General features: G+C 35.0%; 3 protein-coding genes across 3 annotated transcripts; 2 read left to right on the forward strand and 1 right to left on the reverse strand.

The window, feature by feature from the left end:
• Positions 1 to 2,371: 2,371 nt before the first annotated feature.
• LOC104229107 (uncharacterized) lies at positions 2,372 to 10,059 on the forward strand. The gene is made up of 6 exons (XM_009781684.2): positions 2,372 to 2,892; positions 4,554 to 4,631; positions 6,241 to 6,321; positions 7,617 to 7,771; positions 7,848 to 9,109; positions 9,827 to 10,059. The coding sequence occupies exons 1-6, from the start codon at positions 2,461 to 2,463 to the stop codon at positions 9,940 to 9,942; spliced, it is 2,124 nt and encodes a 707-aa protein (XP_009779986.1). The 5' UTR covers positions 2,372 to 2,460; the 3' UTR covers positions 9,943 to 10,059.
• A 2,891-nt stretch (positions 10,060 to 12,950) lies between these two features.
• On the reverse strand, positions 12,951 to 15,577 carry LOC104229106 (two-component response regulator-like PRR1). Its single transcript, XM_070167183.1, has 3 exons — positions 15,230 to 15,577; positions 14,122 to 14,286; positions 12,951 to 13,133 (listed from the first exon to the last, which is right to left on the reverse strand). The coding sequence occupies exons 1-3, from the start codon at positions 15,575 to 15,577 to the stop codon at positions 12,951 to 12,953; spliced, it is 696 nt and encodes a 231-aa protein (XP_070023284.1).
• A 5,702-nt stretch (positions 15,578 to 21,279) lies between these two features.
• LOC138886147 (secreted RxLR effector protein 161-like) lies at positions 21,280 to 21,747 on the forward strand. Its single transcript, XM_070167184.1, has one exon. The coding sequence runs from the start codon at positions 21,280 to 21,282 to the stop codon at positions 21,745 to 21,747; it is 468 nt and encodes a 155-aa protein (XP_070023285.1).
• The last annotated feature ends 670 nt before the right edge of the window (positions 21,748 to 22,417 follow it).

Raw genomic sequence — 22,417 nt, forward strand, 5'->3', positions numbered from 1 at the left:
CATTGAGCTCGTTGTTTGGACGAAAAGTTAGTGGAAAGTGTATCTTTCAAATACTAGTAATATGTATGTCCAATTAGAGTCGAATTTGGTGTCAGAATTGAAGAGTACTTCAGCTATGCAACAAGAATCTGATGTTAAGATTTGATATCTCAAGCTTGGAGTGACATGAGCTTTGGAATATCATACCACTTAAAAATAAATTTTATACAATATGCCTTTTGTATATTTTGTATCTGATTTATACATAGTAAAACCAAATTTTATACAACTAATTATATATTATACAACTTATCTACAACTATATTCAATTTTCATACATTATTTCTACCCAGTTAAATACAACTATAATAACATACAACTTAAATACAAATTTTATACAATATTGTTCAACCTTCATACAATAATTAAATTATATATATATATATATATATATATATATATATATATATATTATAAACAGAATATATAAACAACAGAATATAATTTTTCTACAATTTTACTACAATTTCGTAAATATAATGTATATCATGTCTTCTTCTTCTTCGACGAGTTTCAATCTGAAATTCAGGTAAAATCATGTCTAGTCTTCACCAAACACCCTCTAAATTGAGATATAAACTCCAAATCATATTCCCAATTGTTTGCAACAACATCCAATTCAAATAAATAATGGTTTTTGAAAACCCAAATTCGAATTCAAAGCTTCAAAGCTTTTTAATGGCTGCCAATGGTGGAATTGCTGCTCTCTTTTCCTTTGCTTTACTTTACTGAAACTAGAGATTGAGAGATAGACAGAGACGTAGAGAGAACTCCCAATTCTTTGCAACAACACCCAATTCAAACAAATAATGTTTTTTGAAAAGCAAAGTTTCAAAACTTTTTAATGGTTGTCAATGATGAAATTACTGCTCTCTTGTGCAAGATACATGGGGAGGGGGTGTGATGTGGAGAGAGAAACATGAGGGGGGGGGTGGTGGTGGAAGATATAGAGTGATTCTAGGACACTAATTATTATCATTAATTCCCTTAAAATGTACATAAATGGTAATTGGGTATATAAAATGTAATTATAGTAAAACTTGAGTAGGGAGGATAATATAGTTTCAAATATTGTATAAGAATGTAAAAATCTCTTTTCAAAAACACGTTTGTGCAAAACTTAAACAAACAGCCATTTCAGAAAATATTTCTAGTAGAAACTCCAGAAAGATTTTCAAAAAAATAAAATAAAATAGCATAACCAATAAAGCGGCTACTTCTCCAAATATTTGGAGAAGTGACTACATTTTTGGAGAAGTAAATACATTATGAATACATGTCCATTTGGAGAAGTAACTACATTCTGAATACATGTCCAAATAGTGGCTAGCCCATGCAAATAATACATCTTGCAAAACTTAGCCAACTAATCAAATGGAGAGACAAGCTCTAAGGAATGATATACGAAAGGCCGTACGATTCTGCTCAAGGCCCACATGAAAAAATATCGATATCGCAAAACCCACCCCTTAAACTCGCTCACAATTAAAATAATATCTCAATCTCGCTCACAATCAATGATGATCTTGCTCTAAAATAACTCAAAACATCAACCATTGCCTATACAAGAACTCAAAGAAGGAGAGAGCTATGCGCAACTACAACACTAGCTTTCTACATCTTTTTAGTTTTTAGTAAAACACGGTATTATTGAGTTTGCTTGTATCTCTCAAGATAGAAAGAGAAAAGAAAAACAATCAAGAAGTTGTGTCAAAAGCTTGACAAACATTCAATTGTACATCGTTGGTGGCGAATGAAGGAAAACCACGACCATTGTAAAAAAACATTTTTGAAGATTTAAGAAAAATTTTGTGACCCAAAAATATTAGATGTATGTACCACACCGTTATACAAACTGGTATAAAACTTTTATCTTTGTTTAATTCTCTTCATTGTTATTCTGCTCTAACCCAGTTTTTATAGGATAATGAGTCAACTAATATCATCGTTGGTCAACTAATTTTTTTAAATTTGGCACAATTTGCCCTCCCCTCATGTGTTTTACTCTGTGAGTTTAATAAGAGTTTTCAATGAAGAACACCTTCCAAGCTATTATTTTATGATTCTTTTTAAAAAACGTTGTGCAAAACTTAAACAAACAATCATTTTCTAAATATTTTTATTAGAAACTCCAGAAAGATTTTCACAAAAAATTACATATATAACCAGTAAAGCGGCTACTTCCTCAAAACATTTGGAGAAGTAACTACATTTTGGATACGTCCAAATAGTGGCTAGTCCATGCAAACTGGAGAGACAAATTCTAAGGAATGATGTCATGAAAGGCCATGCGATTCTGCTAGCCCAAATTAAGAATATCGATATCCCAAAACCCCTTAAACCCCGCCATCGCCAGCTTCTCCCCTTTCCCCTTACATCATCGCCACCAAATTCTCTCCTCCAAAACACACAAATCCAACAATGGGTTTCTTCGACCTCAACATACCATATTACGAATCCGATCGAAACATCACCAACAAAACCGCCCTAAAAGCCACACGCCTCAAGCTCACAATCAAAGCAATGGAACTCGGTTACACAGGAATCGCCTACAACCGTACGATCAAAGGCGTAATGTCCGAATCAGACCGTTGTTCTATCCCCTTATTCCCTGTTTCTTCTATTATCAAACTTGCTCCTTCACTTGCCTCCTCCGTTGAGTTCCGTAGAAAAGTCTTAAACGTCCCTGTTTCCTCCCCGTTCCGTCAGTACACGCGCTTAACTGTTATGGTTGATGGCTCGGCTCAGGCTTCAGCTCTTAATTCGGGGAATCCTATTTTGAAAACCTATGATGTTGTTGCGGTTAGACCCCTCAATCAGCTTGCTTTTGAACAGGCTTGCCAGGTTTCCGAGGTTTGTTGATTAATTTGAATTTTCCGTTTTCCTGCTGTGAGATGAAGCATTGAATAATTATTGGATGTTAGTTTATTTAAGTATGAGCTAGAGGCGGATCCATGATTTTAAATAAGTGGGTGCGGTGTACCAATGGCGTATCTCTGTGTTGGAGCATTGCTCCTCTCTCTTATACCATGTATAATAATGTAATATTTCTTAAAAATACATGCGTGCATCCAAACTCAAAGAGTCTTATGGTTCAATGATTGTTAGGTGCACCTTTGCAATTCAATTCTCAGTTTGTAGGCATGTTTAGCGTCCGCTCTTGTGTTTTAATTGTTTTTTTTATTTGGTTTATTCATTCAAAATTTTTAAATCTAACACATTGAAATCATTGATCTCATCGCAAAATTTTATATAATTAAAACTAATAGCAGCGTATGATATAGCATAGTTCAATGACCTCAGTATTTTTGATATGGAGTATAAGTATATATGTTAAAAATCACTAAAATTGTAAGAAAAAATTTAATTTTAACCTATAATTTCTAGATAGTAATGGATTTGTGGTCAGAATCTAATGGTTGAACCCATCAAATATAAATCATAGATTTCCTCTTTGTAATAATGTACCCATTTCTTGGAATCCTGGAATATACCATTGTGCTCACTATTTCCTTTTTAGCTGTGGTCGTAACTTAGCATACCTATGTACTTTTGAATTATTTTGAAGTTGTGTGCCCCCTCAGTTTTGACTGGCCGTGGAGTTGAAGATATGCATTTTGAGGAATATATTATATTAGTGGTAGCGGAATAAAATAGTAAAGTAACGGTTGAATAGTTAGTTTGATAGAGAAAACATGACATTGAGTTTTAAAGTTTGAATAGTTTAATCAATTTTGAATAGTTGAATCAATTCAAATAATTGGAAATTATTGAAGTTGGATAGAAATTGAATGATCTTACATTTTGGAAGATCTCAAAATAGAGTGGGTCTTATAAGTTGAAATAGAGAGAGAGTGTGTGTGTCTATGTATATATATATATATATATATATATATATATATATTAAGAACCAAAGGCGCCGCCCACGTTGTAGATTGGAAAAAAGGGACATAAATGCATTGCACACTGCACATTTGAGCAGCTTCCCAGGCTTCAGAGGTTTGTTGAATAATAATGACACTACTCTTTCTGCTGAGATTGAAGATTCATGGAGTATATGGTAGTTCAATAAAGTCGAGTTAGAGACAGTTCCAAAATTTTGAAACAGTGGTAGCATGCTTTCACTACTAGTGTGTGCTTATTGGTGTGGAATAGCATTAGTATATGCCTCTGAGAATTTTTGAACTATGCATGTAAAGTTTGAGTAAAAAAACTTGTAAATCAGTCACTGGTACACCATGCATGATAAAAGGGCAATACAGGTGAATACTTTTGACTATAGGTTAGAACTGTATGATGCATTATACACCATGCACTAGCGGCCATACATTGTCTGTAATTGATGGAGCATTTTTTATTCGACAAGTAATGGATGTGTTGGTTGGGACTAGTCAAAAGTTTGTTGCTATTATCTGCCTATATTTCCTTGGAAACATTAGATGTTAGGCATTCAGGTGTATATGCATATCTCTTACATCATTTTTTAGGCTTACCTCCTCCTTTTCAACTTTTAGGTGGACATAATTGCTATTGATTTCTCGGAGAAGTTGCCATTTAGGTTGAAGCAATCTATGGTTAAAGCTGCAATTCAGGTGCTCCCTTTATGAATGTATTATGTTATTCATGAGACTATTCTTAGTGCATGTGCACTTCATAAAACATTGGTATGATAAACTATTGATATATTGAAAGGGGAAGTTCAAGTGAGTCTAAGGCTATGGAGTTATGATGGGTCATTTTGCCGAGGCTCTTTGGGAAAGATTGTTCAATAACATATTTTTGATCCCTGGGAATTCTGATTAAACTGAAGCAGTCGCTTTAATATAATGGACAATGGTAGTGCTGACTACTTCCTTTTATTCATTTTGAATAATGGTTGGAGAGGATCTGGTATGTGTGAGTAAAAGTTGGGTTCTCAATATATTATGATTTCGCTTTTCAGTGTTAGTAAGTGTGTTCTTCTTAAAAAGAAGAGGAGCCTTGGAGTGACGATAAAGTTGTCTCCATTTGACTTATAGGTCACTGGTTGGAGCCATGGAATCAGCCACTGATGCTTGCGTTAGGGAAGACAACCTACATCACACCCCCTTGTGGTGTGGCCCTTCTCTGGGTGATTGGTTTCACCTAGGAAATGACAAACTTTTTTTTAGAGAAAAAGTGATTTGTTCCCTTGATTTTATACCTATCAAGAAAAAAAGAAGAAAGCCTTTCCCTTAATTTTATTCTGGTGACCTGTGATTCTGCTTTTGGTTTATTTTTCTTTCTCCTTGGCGGACAAAACGTTGCGTAACCTGGCCTTATAAAATCCAATCATATGAGCACAGGTTATTCCAGATCACAACTTGCAAATATATGAAACAATTATACTATGACAAGGACCTGCTGGCTGCACGTCATTTTTTCCACAACTCCAATACAAAATTTTCAATGCTAGAAGCTGAACATGACATGATAAAGATTTATATTTCTATGGATGTTATACACAAGGGATGTAGAATAGATGGTTTAAGCTCCTCAATTTTGTAGTATAATCCAAAATATAGTGATCAGCATTGGGAACTTCCCATGCACATATCATCCAAACTATGCCCTGCTATACAAATTCTTGCTCTTCTTTTTGGTCAGTATATATGGATGAGGTAAACCAATGGCCTGAAGGCGCTTATAATTCTTTCTTAAGATAGCACACGAATTTGTTGATGATTATGTCTTGCAACAAGGTTGCGAACGGACGTCCATGGAAGCAATTAAATCTCCATACTTAACATTATGTAAATCATGTTCATATGTTTATTTTGCTAAAGGGACAGGAAAGGAGCTATAAGCTGATGAATTATTATTATTGCCAGTGAAACTCCTTGGGGAGGGATCTCTATGTTCATTTGGCTGTGCAAATTGATTCCTTACAGATAAATGGGTTTCATTTCTGCTCAGGGCTTTTGATATGCTTAAATCTTAATCACCACGATGGGTGAATGAAAACCAATGCTTTGGAGAAATAATATTCATTGCTACATCGAAAAAGAAAAAAGAACCAAAATAGTGGAGAAACTTCTTAACTTCAAGGAAAAAATGAGTTGCATCCAGGGATAGTTGCTCGTGGAGTGGTGTATGCTTGAAGTTAGCTGAACCACAATTTAATTTGAGCTCTTTATGGTGTTTCAGGATGATTGACAAATTTGTTGTTTGTTTTAACTGCAGCGTGGAGTGTATTTTGAGATTACTTACTCCAGTCTTATTTTGGATTCCCAAATGAGGAGGCAAATGATATCTAATGCTAAGGTTAGTCCAAGAAATTCTGGTTTAATTCTTTTATATTTTGTTTTTATAGGTGGTCGAGTATGGGTTTAAGAGAAGACATGGAATCCTCTTGACAATAAGTAAACATTTCAACCTATAACTATATTTACTATGTGTTTGTGTGTCAATAGGGAGTGAATTATAGAACAGTTGGGAGAATCAATCGTTGGTTCATGTTGAACTGATAAGAACCAATGCATGTTATTCTAATAAGCTTAAGACTACTCAGGCTCTAGTTCGACTACATTTTCCTTTCTTTTTCCTTTTACAACAACAGCAACAGGTAAGCCCCTTCCCAGGCTAGTTGGGTCAGCTATATGAATCCTCACTCTCCATTTCGCTCCACTTAGACAGTTAGACTTGTCTTTATTTGTTTTTAAAAAAGATAAATTAGCTTTTATAGGTTCTTTTACACAGATTCCATATAGAAATTGCATATGCCAAATTTGAAGTCGCTTCTGAACATTTCCTGAGTTTTGATGGGTTGCATCACTGCTTCAGAGTTTTGATGGGTTGCATCATTTCTTCTATTTCATCCTGTTTGATGAGTAGTTGACTCAAATTTATATTTTCCACCTCATGTAACTTACCACATATGTAATTATACCTTTATTAGCTAGAAATTTCGCTTGATAAAAATTGGAAGTCTTGTACCTTGAAATATAAATCCCTTTGGGCAGCATTGCCTTTTCTGGAAATCTTTATCGGATTTGGTTGGATCTGAAGGCAGTTGGCATGCATCTTAGACTTTTACGAGGCTATGTTTCTTAGGATTTTAGATGCTATACTCACAATACACATTGACTTCATCCTATCTTGCACGTTCATGGATTTGAAAATAATACCAGCACAAAATGATTCTGCTAACCTGGCTAGGGTCCAAAAATTGGAAATGATGTAGGGAGCACATTGCATATTTACAAGTTAAGCATATAGCAAAGTCATTGAATGCCAGTAAATCATAGAAGGAAGCAAAATGTAGGAAAATACTGTTAAATGAAACTAGACATCTTATAGCAGATCATAAACCTCAAGATTCAGTAGCAAGGCAGAAGTTCTTGCTCTTTCATATTATGAAACAGGCACCGCGAAGCATCTTAGCAGACACCACTGCTTCTCCAGGCACTCTTTCTAGGGTAAGGTGAAACTAGTCAGACATTCTGGAAAGGTTTTCCCAAATTTAAATAAAAAAATATTCATTCTAATTTAGGAGTTACGATTTTTTTTTCTGACGTCAGTGTCTTGAATCAACTCTGATCTAATTGCTAAATCTCCAGCTGCTGGTGGATTGGACTCGAGGAAAGAATCTTCTTTTCTCAAGTGCTGCTCCTTCTGTAACGGAACTTAGAGGGCCGTATGATGTAGCAAATTTAGCATCTTTGCTTGGGCTCCAACTGGAACATGCTAAAGCAGCGCTTTCCAAAAATTGTAGGTAACTTACAGAAACTTCATTTTTTATTATTCACACTCTTGCTCAATGAATGTTGAAGTTTTCTATTCCTTGGCAGAACTGTTTTAACTAATGCATTAAGAAAAAAGTGTTATCACAAGGAAGCAATTAAGGTTGAACTAATAACTTCGGGTGCCAAGAAACCTGAATTTGATGATTGGCTCATTTGGAATCCTATCTCCAGTGGTGAGGGCGATTTGCTGTTAGACGACATCAAGAAATCTTTCTCAGTCTCGAGCAATGTATCAAAAAATGTGAAACGCATTGATTTTAGTTCTGTTGTGAATAACCTGCCTTCACATGGACTCCAGATTAAAGATTTAATATCTATGACAGAGCTGGGGCAGGAGCCTCTGGATACTATTGCTGAATTGGCTGGTGTTAAGGAGGATGAGATGGCTCTTCCGACTTCTGGGATATCAGAACGAACAGGTGGTGTCAATTTTCCACCTGAAGAATGTTCACCTGTAGGAGATGATCTGCAGAAAATCCATCAGGCCTCTGGCTCTGAAGAAGTTAAGGTGCCATGTTTGTTCATTGCTCCTCTAAATGATGCTCATAATTTGGAAAAAGAAAAGGAAAGTGATAGGATTGATGAGGATATGAAATGTACAGAGAAGTTAGACATAGAAGATACATCTGGGACCAAAATTCATGATTTGCAAACAGGAACTTCTACAGCTAGTGGTGAAGGATACATTCTTTTGTCAGATAGTGCGACAATTCGTGCCTGTAGAAAAGATATTGAAGTCAAGGAAAATAGTATGATTGAAAATGACGAAATGAAAATTACAAATAACTTAAACATGCAAGATACCTCTTCTGAGAACAAAGTGCATGATTTGCAACTTGGAACTTGTTCTGCTAGTGGTGAATTGTATGCTGTCTTACCAGAGAGTGCAGCAAACTACACTTGCAGAAGAGATACTGAAGTCACCCTCTCTGTTGATTCTTCCTTAGCAGATAGTTTCACCCTCTCAAAGGATGGAACTTCCACTGGTTCACCCGGTCAACAGCTTGGGACCTTCAACATCTTCCACACAGATTTCCGTGATCAAAATGGTGCATTTGGTGGTGTCTCGCTTGAGGCACAACTTAATGACAAATCAACAGAGAAAGAGCAATCTAGGGAGATGAGATATCATTCTGCTGCCTTAGCTGATGGATCGTACAACAATGAGCTTAATAATTCAATGGAAGTTGATAATGAGAATTTGGTTGTGGACAATCTGCCAGTCAAAGATGTTTCAGAGGGAGAGCAGAAGCACACCGGCAATAATATTGGACTAAGTTATCAGATCATGGGTGGATCTCTGTCAGGTATAAATCAATTATTTTATGAATACCAAATAATTGTATTGAAATTCAATACTCTTTCCAGTTTGTTTGTCCGACTTTGGTTCCTAAGGGTTAAATCGGCCTGTTTTTCATTTGTTTTCAACGCAGATTAACTATTTGTCAAAACAAATTTTAGATTTTAATTGAGAAAATGATTATCAATTAAGTATTTTTTATTTTAGTCCTGATAAACACTAACCTAGTGAAAATGAAATGGGAGAAAGATTTGAAGTGGTTGAAATGTATTAACTATCATCTTCTGTCTAAGAGATCTGTTGACTGATATAGCCTTCAGATGCACCATTGTTATCTTCCTGATCTCAGTTGCAAAAGTATTGTTCTTCCTAGCATCATTATCTGTTGAGTCAGCAATATCTATCATTTGATCAACCCAAGCATGTTGGTGCTTACTGGTCACTATTAGCATTTGATTCCTTACCATGGTCGTAAGTTGATTCTCCAAATTCATTTCTCCTTATGATTGGATTGATGTTTGGAGAGGGATGGTTCAGGACTTTCAAAATTGATAGCTCTGCATAGTCTCTTTTCCTTCAAGTACTTGGTTACCACTTGTGTTTGTTTGAATTCAATAAGCAATAATTGTCTTTTTCTGGTCTGTGCTTCAGATATACTATCTTTTGAGCATCTTCTACTTCAGGTGAAAAACATATGGTTAACACTTCCATCAATCTATTGCAGGGAATATGAAACGTAGGACATCTTATCGACCTTCTTTGTTTCCTTTCAAACGCTTGCTGAGTCATAGGGCTTCCAAGTGGAAGGCTCAGAGGTTGAATCAGTTTACGACTTTGTGAGGTTTGTCTGATTGTATATTTATGTCAATTGACAAGTGTAAGATTATTGGTGATGCAGTTACATGTGATCAGTTTGATTAAGTTTATATTAGGCAGTTGAAGAAAGCATTTTCCTCCTGTCTATGGTGTCTTTTTATATTGTTGCTATTCCCTATTCCCTCTCAATTGCCTACCATTTAGATGAGGCTGAGCCCTCTAGCAGTAGCTTCCAATACTTATGTTTGACATTTGACCTTGTCAATCGTCTTTATTTCTTTGTTATCTATTCCTTTTTCCCCTTCTTTTTTCTTTTTCCTATCTTGGTTGTTTATGGTTTTGGAGGATGTAACTTTTAAGAGGGAAATTTTTTTGACAAGTGCAAAAGTTATAGGTGTTTGGTTTTGAAGGTTCTAACATTTTTCTCTTCTGTTTATGCATTTTGCCACCTCCAAGCAACATCATATTTTATGAGGTTTGTGCATATAAGCGCCGTAGGAATTCTTATATATGCTTCCAAACAACAAACTGGACCTCTGCCCTTTATCCCCTCCCCCCCCCCCCCCCAAAGTCTACTTTTTGTCTCCTGTATGGTGCTCTCTACCTTAGGTAATTCCTCGTTTTCGTGCTCTGTAATTCTTTATTAGCAGCTTTGGCTGATTTACGCAGATGTGATGAACCATTAGGGGTATAGAAGTACATATGTAAATACTGTGGACCTAGAGTATACCTATAATATTTTTTATTAGTAGATAATTCACCGTGTTGTGCCATCTCAATGCTTTGGTTCAGTGGTGAGAGTGCAGAACATGATGTGTGTTACGCGCATGTCATGAGTTTTGAACCTTGCACGGACAAAAGTCTAGTATTTAAGTGGAGAAGGATAGATGGGCGAATCCATTATTGACCGAGTTTGGAACCGTGCGGTAGCTTGCCCTTGGGAATTTCTCGTTTGTCAAAATAAACCAACCAAAAATAGAAAAAAGAATTGGCTTTGTTGTGAGCCTTTATCAGCTCAGAATCAGACACTCTTAGTTTCTCTTAATTTAAGCACTAGATTTTTGCAATTGTTTTGCTAGGTTTGATGTTTGCTCCTTATATACATGCCCTGATTTTTTGAAATAGATTTTTAGCATAAGATTCACGGCTCGTGCACATCACGTTGGAAAATAAGTTAGGTTATGATGAAGCTGATTAAATATCTACAAGCTAAGTTGCTCGGACTCTTCACTTCAATGCTGCACCCGTATCAACATGATGTGGGTATGGGTAGGTGTGGGTGTGGGATTCGTACCGGACCTGGTCAACCGATGTTGGGTACTTTGATCAAAATCACCGGAAAAATTCGGGACAGATATTTTGAAATCAAAACAGAAGTGAGTGAAATTGAAGAAAGTAGAATACATTGTATGTAGAAATTTCCATGTCAGTCATTTTTCTTTCATCTCTTTCTCAGATACATTTTTTGATCAATATTTTCTCCTTCTTAGAATACCTTATAAGTTTTTCACATAATGTCACATAATTTAGATATAATTTTATAACTTTATTTCTAGATATTTGAAGTATTTTTTGCCGAATCCCCCGACCTATATCCTTACATGGATCTGTACTGTACCCTTGAATCTTAAAATTTATCATTGAAGGATCCGACCTCTAGATTCGTACCCGATTCCGAGCAACTTAGTCTACAAGTACTAAATACATATTGGTCTAGGTATCTTCTTTTTACTAGATTATTTCTCTTGCGGACAAAAGCCCTTGGGAATTTCTCGATTATCAAGGGAAGCAACCAATTTCCCTTTTGAAATGTTTTCTGTTGTTAAATGCCTTTGTCTGCACAATATGTGATGGGTAAAATCTCTCAAGTGTCAACAAAACTCCATTCATGATTATACGTTTATATGACGAGTAGTGCTAAGCACTAGAATAAGAATCAGTAAATAGTTGTTACTCTAGTGGCTAAAATACTTAAAAAGATCTGTCACCTCAACAATTTCTTTTTGAATCCAGTGGTGTCCAATTACTTGTGCGTGCTCATCTCGTTTATTTTATCGGATACTTGCTATCTTCAATTGATACGTGTATCACTTATCAATTACCAGGTAACTCTACTTATCGTAGCTTAAGCAGATCGAAACAAAAGCACCTAATATTTTTTTGTCTTTGCCGGAATTTAAATTTTAAACCATGATTTCACCTCAGCAATTTCTTTTGAGTTTCGAAGGTTGATTTTGTGGTAAATCATATATATAATGGGTCATTAAAGATCTTGCTTGAACATGCAAGAAATACCAAATATTGGATGTGAATATTTGCGTGGTAGGGGATAATGCATGGGACTATTGAGTTTCACGCATAATTTGTGATCCTTAAGGTCGGATTAGACAACACACAAATTAAATCTTGGATGGACCCCATCAGGAGATAGCCAAATATAAAAAGAAATATGTAAATTGAAAGTGTAACTTTTCCTTCACTATCAGTGTATTTTAAACTACACTATTAGGTAATCTTTTTCCAAGTAAAAATTGACATAATTATATGGAGTTACTTCTTATATCTTTTTCATCTACGTGTGTCGAGGGTCTTTCGGAAACAACTTTTTTATTCCCAGGTAGGGGTGAAGTCTGCGTACACACTATCCTCTCCAGATCCTATACGTGGGATATTACTGGTTAAGGATACACACTGGATAACCTGCTCACTGTATAATAGCTCGCAAACCGCATAAGAGAACCGCACTAGGCATGCCCGACGTGTGACGAGCTCTAACTGAGGAGGCTACTAATGAGGGGAATCGATCCTAGATCTCCCAACTAAATCAGCCAACCCTTGCGGGCTTCTAAATGAAAAGTTGGGAACATAAGCTTCAAATTGTTATTAATCATTGTGCAATTAATTGGACTTGATCCTTAATGGAATCGTCGAACATACATTATTAAAACTAGAAGGCAACAAGTACCGTACACTGAAGGAGTTGCCAAACGTTAAACTTGAGGAACTCCTTTTGTTTCCTTAATTTCAATTGATTAGGGAAAAATGTTTGCTGAAAAGGCATCAAGAAATCTAATCCAGTTCTCATCATCCTCGTCTTCTTCTACTTCTGCCCCATTAAATTCAATCTGAGATGTCTTCTCAAGTATTTCGTCATTTCTTACAAATCTTCCTCTATTGCGAGGTCTACTATCTGCCAAAGTCTTCCTGCATTCATACTGAAATATTTGACAAGAAGAAATTCGATATTAGACTTAATCATAGGTGAATTTGGAATTTAAACTCTACGAATTCAACCTATAAGATTTTTAGCATTGAAACCTTATATTTTTTTAAATTTATGAGTTCAGAGTAAAAATAGCACGGTATAGCCAGTTTTCGGACTGATCATTCAAAAATAGCCAGGTTTACGGAATCAATGAAAAATAGCCACTATTTTGCTGCAACAGAGACCGGTCCAGCATAATATACTGGAGTTCGGTGCACCTGTGTATGAACTCCAGCATATTATACTGAACCGGTATACTTTGCTGACTCCAGTATAATATACTGGAGACTGGAGCACCGGTGCTCCAAACTCCAATATATTATACTGGACAATTATACTTGCTGGAACTCCAATATATTATGCTGGAGTTCTAGTGTACTTATGCTGGAACTCATCAAAGTATGCTGGAGTTCCAACATACTTATCCTGGAACTTCAGTATAATATGCTGGAGTTCAAGCATACTTATGCTGGAACTCCAGTATAATATACTGGCGTAGATTTTTGGGTTTTGAACAGTGTTTTCGCTCAGATTTATCTTTACCAGTTGTAAATCTGGCTATTTTTGAATTTCTCCCTGAGTTCAGATCTATTAATTGTTGCAACTTTAGTGAATTTTTATACCATAAATTTATACACTACCTCAAAAGTATTGAATTAAGATGAAACTGGTATTATAACGCTACATCTGCGCGCCTTTGGACATAGCAAAAGTCAAGATGGAAACTAGGAGAGCAACCCTGTGGACCCTAAAAGAATAACAAAAGTCTTGCAATTCACATGGTACGTGTTTTACCTGTCTTTAATTTACTATCTCAATTCCATTTTGAATCATCAATATTAATTCATGTGGGTCTTATTACTCACTCTTATTAAATATCTTTTCTTAAAGAAAAGGTTGCTCTAAGGTTTTTGAATCCCTAAAAGAAAATATATTACCATAATCTTCTTGCTAAAATTTCGTTGATTTCTCTTGTTTTTGTATCTCTCAATCCTCTCCTTCTTCTCTTCGGGACTGTACTTGCAACCTTTGGTCATTCCTTCGATTATGCTGTTACTCTCATTTGATAGGGGACTTTCTGACTGCTGATTTTGTTGCATTCCCTATTACACATGCATTAGTTGAATAAACAAAGAATCAAAGTACTATCCACACACTTGAATAATTCTTAATAATGTATTTTAGGAAGCTTAATTTGAGACCTAAAGTCGAGTGATCTTCATATTAGTGTGATATGATGTATAGTTTGTAGGTGGACACAGGATTTTGGGCAAGAAGATATAGACAGACACTGAGGCAGAATGTTGCAACACTGCCATTTGCCACAGCACTAGTGTAGGATCATTGCGGGCCATGACAAACAAGTTTTATCCTCGACTTTAATTATGCTATATTAGGTTACTAAAACATAGTACTCTCTTTATTTCAGTTTATATGAACTTCTTTATTTTTTGAGAGTCAATTTAACTGATTATTAAAGTTAATTAAATATAATTAGATTAAATTAGTATTTTAAAGTTAAAATCTAGATATCAAAAAACTTACAAAACGTACGTACTAGCTATAAGATAGTAATTTTTCTCATGTCAATATAATGAAAAAATGTATTTTAAAATGTTGGTCAAAGTTTATAAAATAAATCTTCAAAAGCGAAAAGATTTACATATATACTGAAAAGAGGAGGTATAAGTATTTGCTCATAAAAAATGCATTAGTAACCTAGAATATAATAGAGGCTATATGCTACAACAGGATGAAATATAATGTTAGTGTAAAAATTCTTTATAATTGTCAATGTACATATATAGTTAAACTTTTTATTCTGCTTATGTTCTGTGCATTGTGCGAAGAATTTTTACGTTATCTAATCAATTTGATCTATAATAATAGACAAAAGGAACCTGAAAAATTGAGTAATAACATGCGATAACCAGTTAAATTACACTGATAGTATAAATCTTCTAAAAATAACACAGCTTGATGTCACGCTTCATATTAGTGTACTATATGATTTTATTACCTATGCAAATCACCAGTGCTAAAAACCTTTCTGATGGAGCTACCTTCTGAGTCAAGAAAATTTGGTGGGGAAGAAACAAGTGGGCAAAATCCCTCCATGTTATTTACAAGTGAGTGACTGCTTATGTTTCTTGGAATCAAACTATGGTCATTCATTCCATAACTTGTGACTGAACTAGAAGAACCATAGCTACTACATTCAGTACTAGTGTTATAATCAGAGGCGGATCCATGATTTCGAACCTGGTTATAACCGATTTCCGATGAAGGAATGATCAAAGGGGTTGGGGAAGAGAATGATGAAAAGTGACTTATGTATTCACTAGAATAATCATACACATGAGAAGTGTTTTCATTTGTATTATATCCGTACATCATGAAGAGGATTTTTTAAAAGTGTTTTTGAAAGTGAAGAAAAGAAAGAAGAGGGAAAGTGCATGAATGAATGGAGAGCTCAGTTGAGTTAGATTATATGAGAGGGACATGCTTGGGTACGACGTGGAAGCGGACGTCATATTTCTGGCAAACGTTGACTTGTTTCTTAAAAAAAAGCACTCACTCAAAGACAGTCAAAACTCATAGACGAAGAAGAGTGAAATGTTGGTGTAAAAATATATTTAACTTCCGTTTTAATTTATCGGAATCTTTTCAAAATACAGAGGGTCAAGTTAACTAATTAAATTTTCTGTATGAATTAGGCCATAGAAATTTTAAAATTTATGAAATAGCATTTACGTATTTGAAAACTACATATAAAAATAAGTCACAGTTGCTAACAGCTTAAAATATTTAAAATATATTTACAAAAATATGATTAAATTTTTTTATTTAACTCCCTAAATAATAATAGGTTCACATAAATTAAAACTGATAAATTATTTAATATAATTTTTTTTGTATTGTCAATATAATTTAACTACTTGTAGCGTAGGTCCTATTTTATTTTTCTGGTAACTAGTTCTTAAGACAACTATCTGTTGTTATATCTTGTAAGTAGCATGATAAGGAAATAAAGAAAGGGGGAGCGGTAGAGGGAGAGACCGACTCTTGTAAGTGGGGTTATCATTCTTTATTTGAACCGAGGCTATCATATACTGTTAACTATAAGTTTTAATGATGAAAAATAATATATCACATTTGGTGCAGGATCACAAGGAATAAAATAAAGGAATCAAGAAGTGGTACCGGTCAAGAATTGATTAAGGAAGCAATCAGCAATGCAAGCAAAAGAATCAATGATTAGTGATGAAAAAGGAAGAAGCAGCGGAGATCCAAAAGAAGAATCAATAAGCAATTCTAGAAATGATTGACGGAAGCTATTACTGGAAGGTCCTAAAATTAAAGGGAACGAGATCGCAAAGGGAAACACTGAAGCCTGTTGAAGCCAGAAATCAAGGGATCTAGCGGATACGCCTCATGTAATGAGAAGATATGCCTAGAGGATGAGAAGCCCATCTAGACCACAAATCAAGGAAGATCAACATAAACTTGACTTTATTCTTGTACAGAATCAATCTGTGATTCCTTTCAAGGATCAACTCCCTTGGGTTTGCAATCTCTCAAAATTCACGAGTCAATATTTCCTCATGAAGTGTATATATACATATGTTCCAGACTAGAAGAAAATATACTTTGAACGAATCATTTTCACTCCTTTTGTTCTATCCCAAACAAGCATTGTAGTTCTTATAGATCTGTTGTGTAATTAGTGAGAGAAGAAAAAGAGTTAAACACTGGTGAGATATTGTATCAAGAAGAGAAAAGTAACATAGAGATCATTCTGTTGGTGTAAAGCTACATCAACCATTATGTACTCAAGAAACTTCGATCACTGAAAGAGAACACCCTTGCAACTCAAGGAGACTGGACTAGGATTCATATTGAATTCAAACCAGTAAAAAATTCTGGTGTCTTTATTTCCTGCATTTTATTTGCATTACTATTATCTTGTTTCTATTTCTAGTCGACTAATTGGTAAACTAGTCAACTACTTATAATATATTTTTTAAATAAGCAATTCACCCCCTCCCTCTTGTACTTTCAATTGGTATTAGAGCTAGTCTCATTCTTTTTACTTAACAGCTTGTGAGAAAAGATCATGGCAAATCAAGTAATTATTGGAGCAATTTTTCATAAAGGAACATCGCAAGTTAGGCCACCATATTTCAATGGACAACACTTTTCTCACTGAAAAGTGCGTATGGAAATATATGTAAAATCCTATAATGTCAAAATATGGCGCGTTATCAAAAATGGGAACTATCCACTACCAGCAACTACTCAACCACCTATTGATCCAGAAGATATAGATGAGTACACAGACGAGCAAATGACAGTTGTTCAGGTCAATGCTAAAACACGAAATTTATTCTATAATGCTATAAGTGGAGATGAATATGAGAAAATCTCAAGTTGTGATACAACCAAAGAAATGTGGGATAAACTGAAAGTCACTTATGAAGGAACCAACAAGATGAAAGAAACTCACATTAATATGTTGGTTCATGACTATGAACTCTTCCAGATGAAAGAAGAAGAATCCATTGAGGAAATGTTTGCAAGGTTCATCAAAATCGTTAGCGATCTCAAAGCTTATGGTAAACCATACTCAAGTGGTGATCAAGTTCAAAAAATTCCGAGGACTCTACCTACCACTTGAAAGACAAAAGTAGTTGCACTCAAATCACAAGATCTAAACAAATTTTCATATGATGAGCTCCGAGGAGATCGTATAGCATTCGAGAAAACTCACCTCAAGAAAATAAACTAGGAAGAAAAAAAGAAAACAGTCGCCTTTAAAGCTACAACTGAAAGACCAGAAAATGATATTAAGAAGAGATTGCCATGGTATCAAGGAACATGGATGGTTTAATGAGAAGATACAGAAACACAAGAAGAGGTAGGATACCCCCCAGCCGAACCAAGCAATAAAATAAACAAGATATGAATGATGGAAAATGTTATGAGTGTGGAAGATATGGCCATGTTCAAGATGAATGCCCAGATCTTAAAAAAAAGGTTTCCAGAGGATTCAATAAAAATAAATCTTTTGGAAGCTAGAGTGATGAAGACAGTTCGGAACACGAGGAAATAGTAAATCTATACTTCAGGATAATTCTGGAAAACGACATGAACAATCTCTCCAGTTGCTGGATCGATGAAGATGCATCAGACGACAATGCAAAGATAATAACGAAAATTATTTCATGGCATGAGGTGAAACAAGCGAGGTAAGATCTTTTAACTGTGATAGATGTAATGAATTACATGATATTCTTGATCTTACTCTAAAGGAGTCCAAAAAATGATGAATGAACTAAGAAGATTCAATAGGGAAAAGAAAGACTGGGAACTCAAGCTTGAAGTATGCGAAATTGAAAAAGAGGTACTTCAAGATGAAATTCAGGAATTACAAATGCAACTTAATGGCATGCGCAAGTCCACCAGTCACAGTTCTGTCAAGTCTAACCAGGCAGCTTACAAGTCAACTTGAAAAAGACCGGTTAGAACTGAGTCTACAAGCACTAACACAAGTGAAAGATCAAAAATTGGATCAGACACTATGTGTCACTACTATAATAAAAGTGGTCATAAATACTCTTTTTGTCCATTTTGTAAATTTAGTATTTCAGGATAGATTTGGAAACCCAAAAACAATCATGATCTTAGTAGAACTAACCAACAAGGACCCAAGCAAGCTTGAGTACCTAAAAGAAAGTGATAATTCTATTTTGCAGGAACACCACAGGAAGAGCCGCAAAGGAAAATGGTACTTAGATAGTACGTGTTCCAGTCACATGACAGGTGACAAAAACCTTTTCAAAAAAGTTACAAATATAAATGGAGGAAGTGTCAAATTTGGCGATGACTCAAAAGGGAAGATACTTGGCACTGACACAATTTCATTCAATAACAATTGTGATATTATTGAAGTGTATCGTGTAGATGGACTCAACTACAATCTCCTAAGTATAAGTTAGCTATGTGATTCAGGGTACGAAGTTAAATTCAAGAAAACATGTTGTGCTATTGAAGATGAGACAGGTAAAAAAATACTCCCAGGAAAAAGGTATGGAAATGTTTATATTCTTGATAGTTTTGAAAATCTAGATAGTCACATTTGCTTAGTATCTATATCTGATGATCCTTGGTTGTGGCATAAGAAACTTGGTCATGCAAGCATGCATCTTATTGAGAAACTCCCCAAGCATGATTTAGTTATTGGTCTCCCTAACTCAACTTTTTTAGAAATCATATATATGATGCATGTCAAATTGGTAAACAAACCAGAAACTCTTTCAAAAATAAAGACGCTGTGTTTACCACCAAACCTTTACAATTTCTCAATATGGATTTGTTTGGACCCATGCTAGTATAGGAGGAAAATGATATGCTTTTGTTATTACTAATGACCACTCACGTTTTACATGGGTGATTTTTATATCTCACAAAGATGAAGCTTTGAAAAAATTTGAGATCTTCTGTAAAAGAGTTGAAAGAAAAAAAGGGTATCTAATTACAACTATTCAAAGTGATCATGGAGAAGAATTCGAAAATAGAGCATTTAAAGATTTTTGTAATGATCAAGGATATACCTGCAACTTCTCAGCTTCAAGGTCACCTCAATAGAATGGAGTAGTTGAGCGAAAAAATAGAACTATACAAGATATGTCCAGAAAAATGATATTAGAATATTCCTTGACAAACCACTTTTGGGAAGAAGCAGTAAGCACAGCTTGCCACATTCTCAACAGATATCTTATAAGACCCATCTTGAAGAAGACTCCATATGAACTACGAAAAGGTAAATGACCCAACATAGGTTATTTCCATCCTTTTGGTAGAAAATGTTTTATCCATAACAATGATAAAGACAATCTTGGAAAATTTGATCCAAGAAGTGATGAAAGTATTTTTCTGGGATATTCCATTAACAGTAGATCTTTTAGAATTTACAATAAACGTACTTTATCTGTAGAAGAATCAGTACATGTCATATTTGATGAAAATAACACTATGGCCCATAAAAGAATTATTGCAGGTGATGAAATGTCAGTCAAGAAACACCACAACCAAGAAAAACTCAAAAGTCAACTGATAGGCTAGACGAAGTCACACAGTTGGCTAATGAGCCTGTCAACAGTCAACCATAATCACAGAAGGAGTCAACTACTATACGAGTGCAACACGTCCAAATGAGTAGGGAAGTGAACATGAATATCCTCAAAAGTTTATCATAGGAGATCCAAGTGAATGAATGAAAACCAGGGGAGATCTCAATAAAAAGGCAAATGTAGCACTCATCTCCCAAATTGAACCAAAGAAGGTTAAGGAAGCCCTAAAAGACTCCAACTAGGTACATGCAATGCATGAAGAACTCGATCAATTTGATAAAAACCAAGTTTGGTAACTACTGCCTAAACCTGTAGATGCTACTGTAATTAGAACAAAATGGGTTTTCAGAAATAAGCTCAATGAAGATGGAACAAAGCCAGATTAGTAGCTCAAGGCCACTCACAACAGGAAGAAGTCGATTACGATGAAACCTTTGCACCAGTAGCTCGACTAGAGTCTGTATGGATTCTTCTTGCATACGCATCCTTCAAACGATTTAGACTTTTTCAGATGGATGGAAAAAGTGCCTTTTTAAATGGCTTTATTGATGGGGAGGTATATTTAAAACAACCTCCTGGTTTTGAAGACTCAAAATTTCTTTACCATGTGTATAAGTTGACTAAAGCTCTGTATGGACTCAAACAAGCTCCACAAGCCTGGTATGAAAGGCTTAGTTCATTTCTACTTGATCATGGGTTTATAAGAGGTAAAGTAGATATTACACTATTTATCAAAAGATCATTAAAAGGTAATTTATTATTCAAGTTTATGTCGATGATATTATCTTTGGAAGTGCTAACCTTCTTTTGTGCAAGGAATTTTCTAATCTTATACAAAGTGAGTTTGAAATGAGCATGATGGAAGAACTCACGTTTTTTCTTGGACTACAAATTCAATAATATGAAGAAGGAACGTTTGTGTGTCAAACAAAATATACAAATGAGTTAATTCAGAAGTTAGGTATGAGCAGTGCTAAAGCGATTGGCACGCCTATAAGCCCATCAACAAGTCTTGACAAGGATGAAAAAGCAAATCCTATTGGCGAAACTAAATATCATGGAAAGATTAGCTCTTTGCTTTACCTATTTGCCATTCGACCAGATATTATGTTCAGTGTATGTAAATATGCCAGGTTTCAGTCAGCCCCTAAGGAGTCGCATCTGACTGCAATAAAGAGAATAATTCGTTATCTCATCGGAACTATTTCTTATGAACTATGGTATCAACGTTCTAACAATTTTAAGCTGGAAGTTTTTTCAAATGTTGATCTTGCAGGTGATAAAGAAGACAGAAAAAGCACTAGTAGAACATATCAATTACTGGGAAAGTCTTTAATACCATGGAACAATAAAAAACAAGTGTTAGTTGCATTATCCACAACAAAGGCAGAATATATTGCCATTGGACAATATTGTGCACGGTTACTATGAATGTCTCATCAACTAGGTGACTATGAATTATTTTTTAACCTTCAAATATTTTGTGATAACTCTAGTGCTATATGTCTTTCAAAAAATCCTATGCATCATTCTAGGGCTAAGCATATAGACATCAAATACCATTTCATTAGAGATCATGTCCTCAAGGGAGATATCGAATTATCATTTGTTGGCACACTGATCAATTAGCAGACATTTTCACTAAGCCTTACTTGAAGATATATTTTGCTCCCTAAGAGAATTACTTGATATTATTTCTCTTGATTGTAAAAATTAGAACCTATGTGTTAGCTTTAATTCTTGTCTACCTAATGTTTTAATTTTTTTGTGTAAGTATGCATTAATTTAGCGCATTCGATTTCCCTTTCTTTTCCTATAAGTCGCAACTTCCAAGAAAGGAAAATCAATCATCATGACCCTTCGCTGACACCCTTTCCTTTCCTCCACTCAACCATCACAATCCCGTCCTTTTTAATCCTCTTGTCATGACCCAATTTTTCCTCCGTTGGGTTTCGTGATGACACTTAGTCTTAGGGACTAGGTAAGCCTAACTCAATAAAAATAACAGCTCAGAACACAGTGATTTTAACAGGGGATCTCCCAGGATATCGTCCCGTAGTCCCAAACGTAAATGTGTAGAGGATCTCCCGGGATATCATCC

The sequence above is a fragment of the Nicotiana sylvestris genome, chromosome 2 (assembly GCF_000393655.2).
Source record: "Nicotiana sylvestris chromosome 2, ASM39365v2, whole genome shotgun sequence".
Classification (NCBI taxonomy): domain Eukaryota; kingdom Viridiplantae; phylum Streptophyta; class Magnoliopsida; order Solanales; family Solanaceae; genus Nicotiana; species Nicotiana sylvestris.

What these genes read in the sequence shown, in the direction of transcription:
- LOC104229107 (XM_009781684.2), top strand. Translation starts at nt 2,461, where the DNA reads ATGGGTTTCTTCGACCTCAACATACCATATTACGAATCCGATCGAAAC. An exon ending in AGGCTTGCCAGGTTTCCGAG is followed by an intron (nt 2,893 to 4,553) that starts GTTTGTTGATTA and finishes TTCAACTTTTAG; the next exon opens with GTGGACATAATTGCTATTGA. An exon ending in CATGGGTGGATCTCTGTCAG is followed by an intron (nt 9,110 to 9,826) that starts GTATAAATCAAT and finishes AATCTATTGCAG; the next exon opens with GGAATATGAAACGTAGGACA.
- LOC104229106 (XM_070167183.1), bottom strand. Translation starts at nt 15,577, where the DNA reads ATGTACGGATATAATACAAATGAAAACACTTCTCATGTGTATGATTAT. An exon ending in AAGGTAGCTCCATCAGAAAG is followed by an intron (nt 14,287 to 15,229) that starts GTTTTTAGCACT and finishes CATGTGTAATAG; the next exon opens with GGAATGCAACAAAATCAGCA. An exon ending in ATTTTAGCAAGAAGATTATG is followed by an intron (nt 13,134 to 14,121) that starts GTAATATATTTT and finishes CAAATATTTCAG; the next exon opens with TATGAATGCAGGAAGACTTT.
- LOC138886147 (XM_070167184.1), top strand. Translation starts at nt 21,280, where the DNA reads ATGAGCAGTGCTAAAGCGATTGGCACGCCTATAAGCCCATCAACAAGT.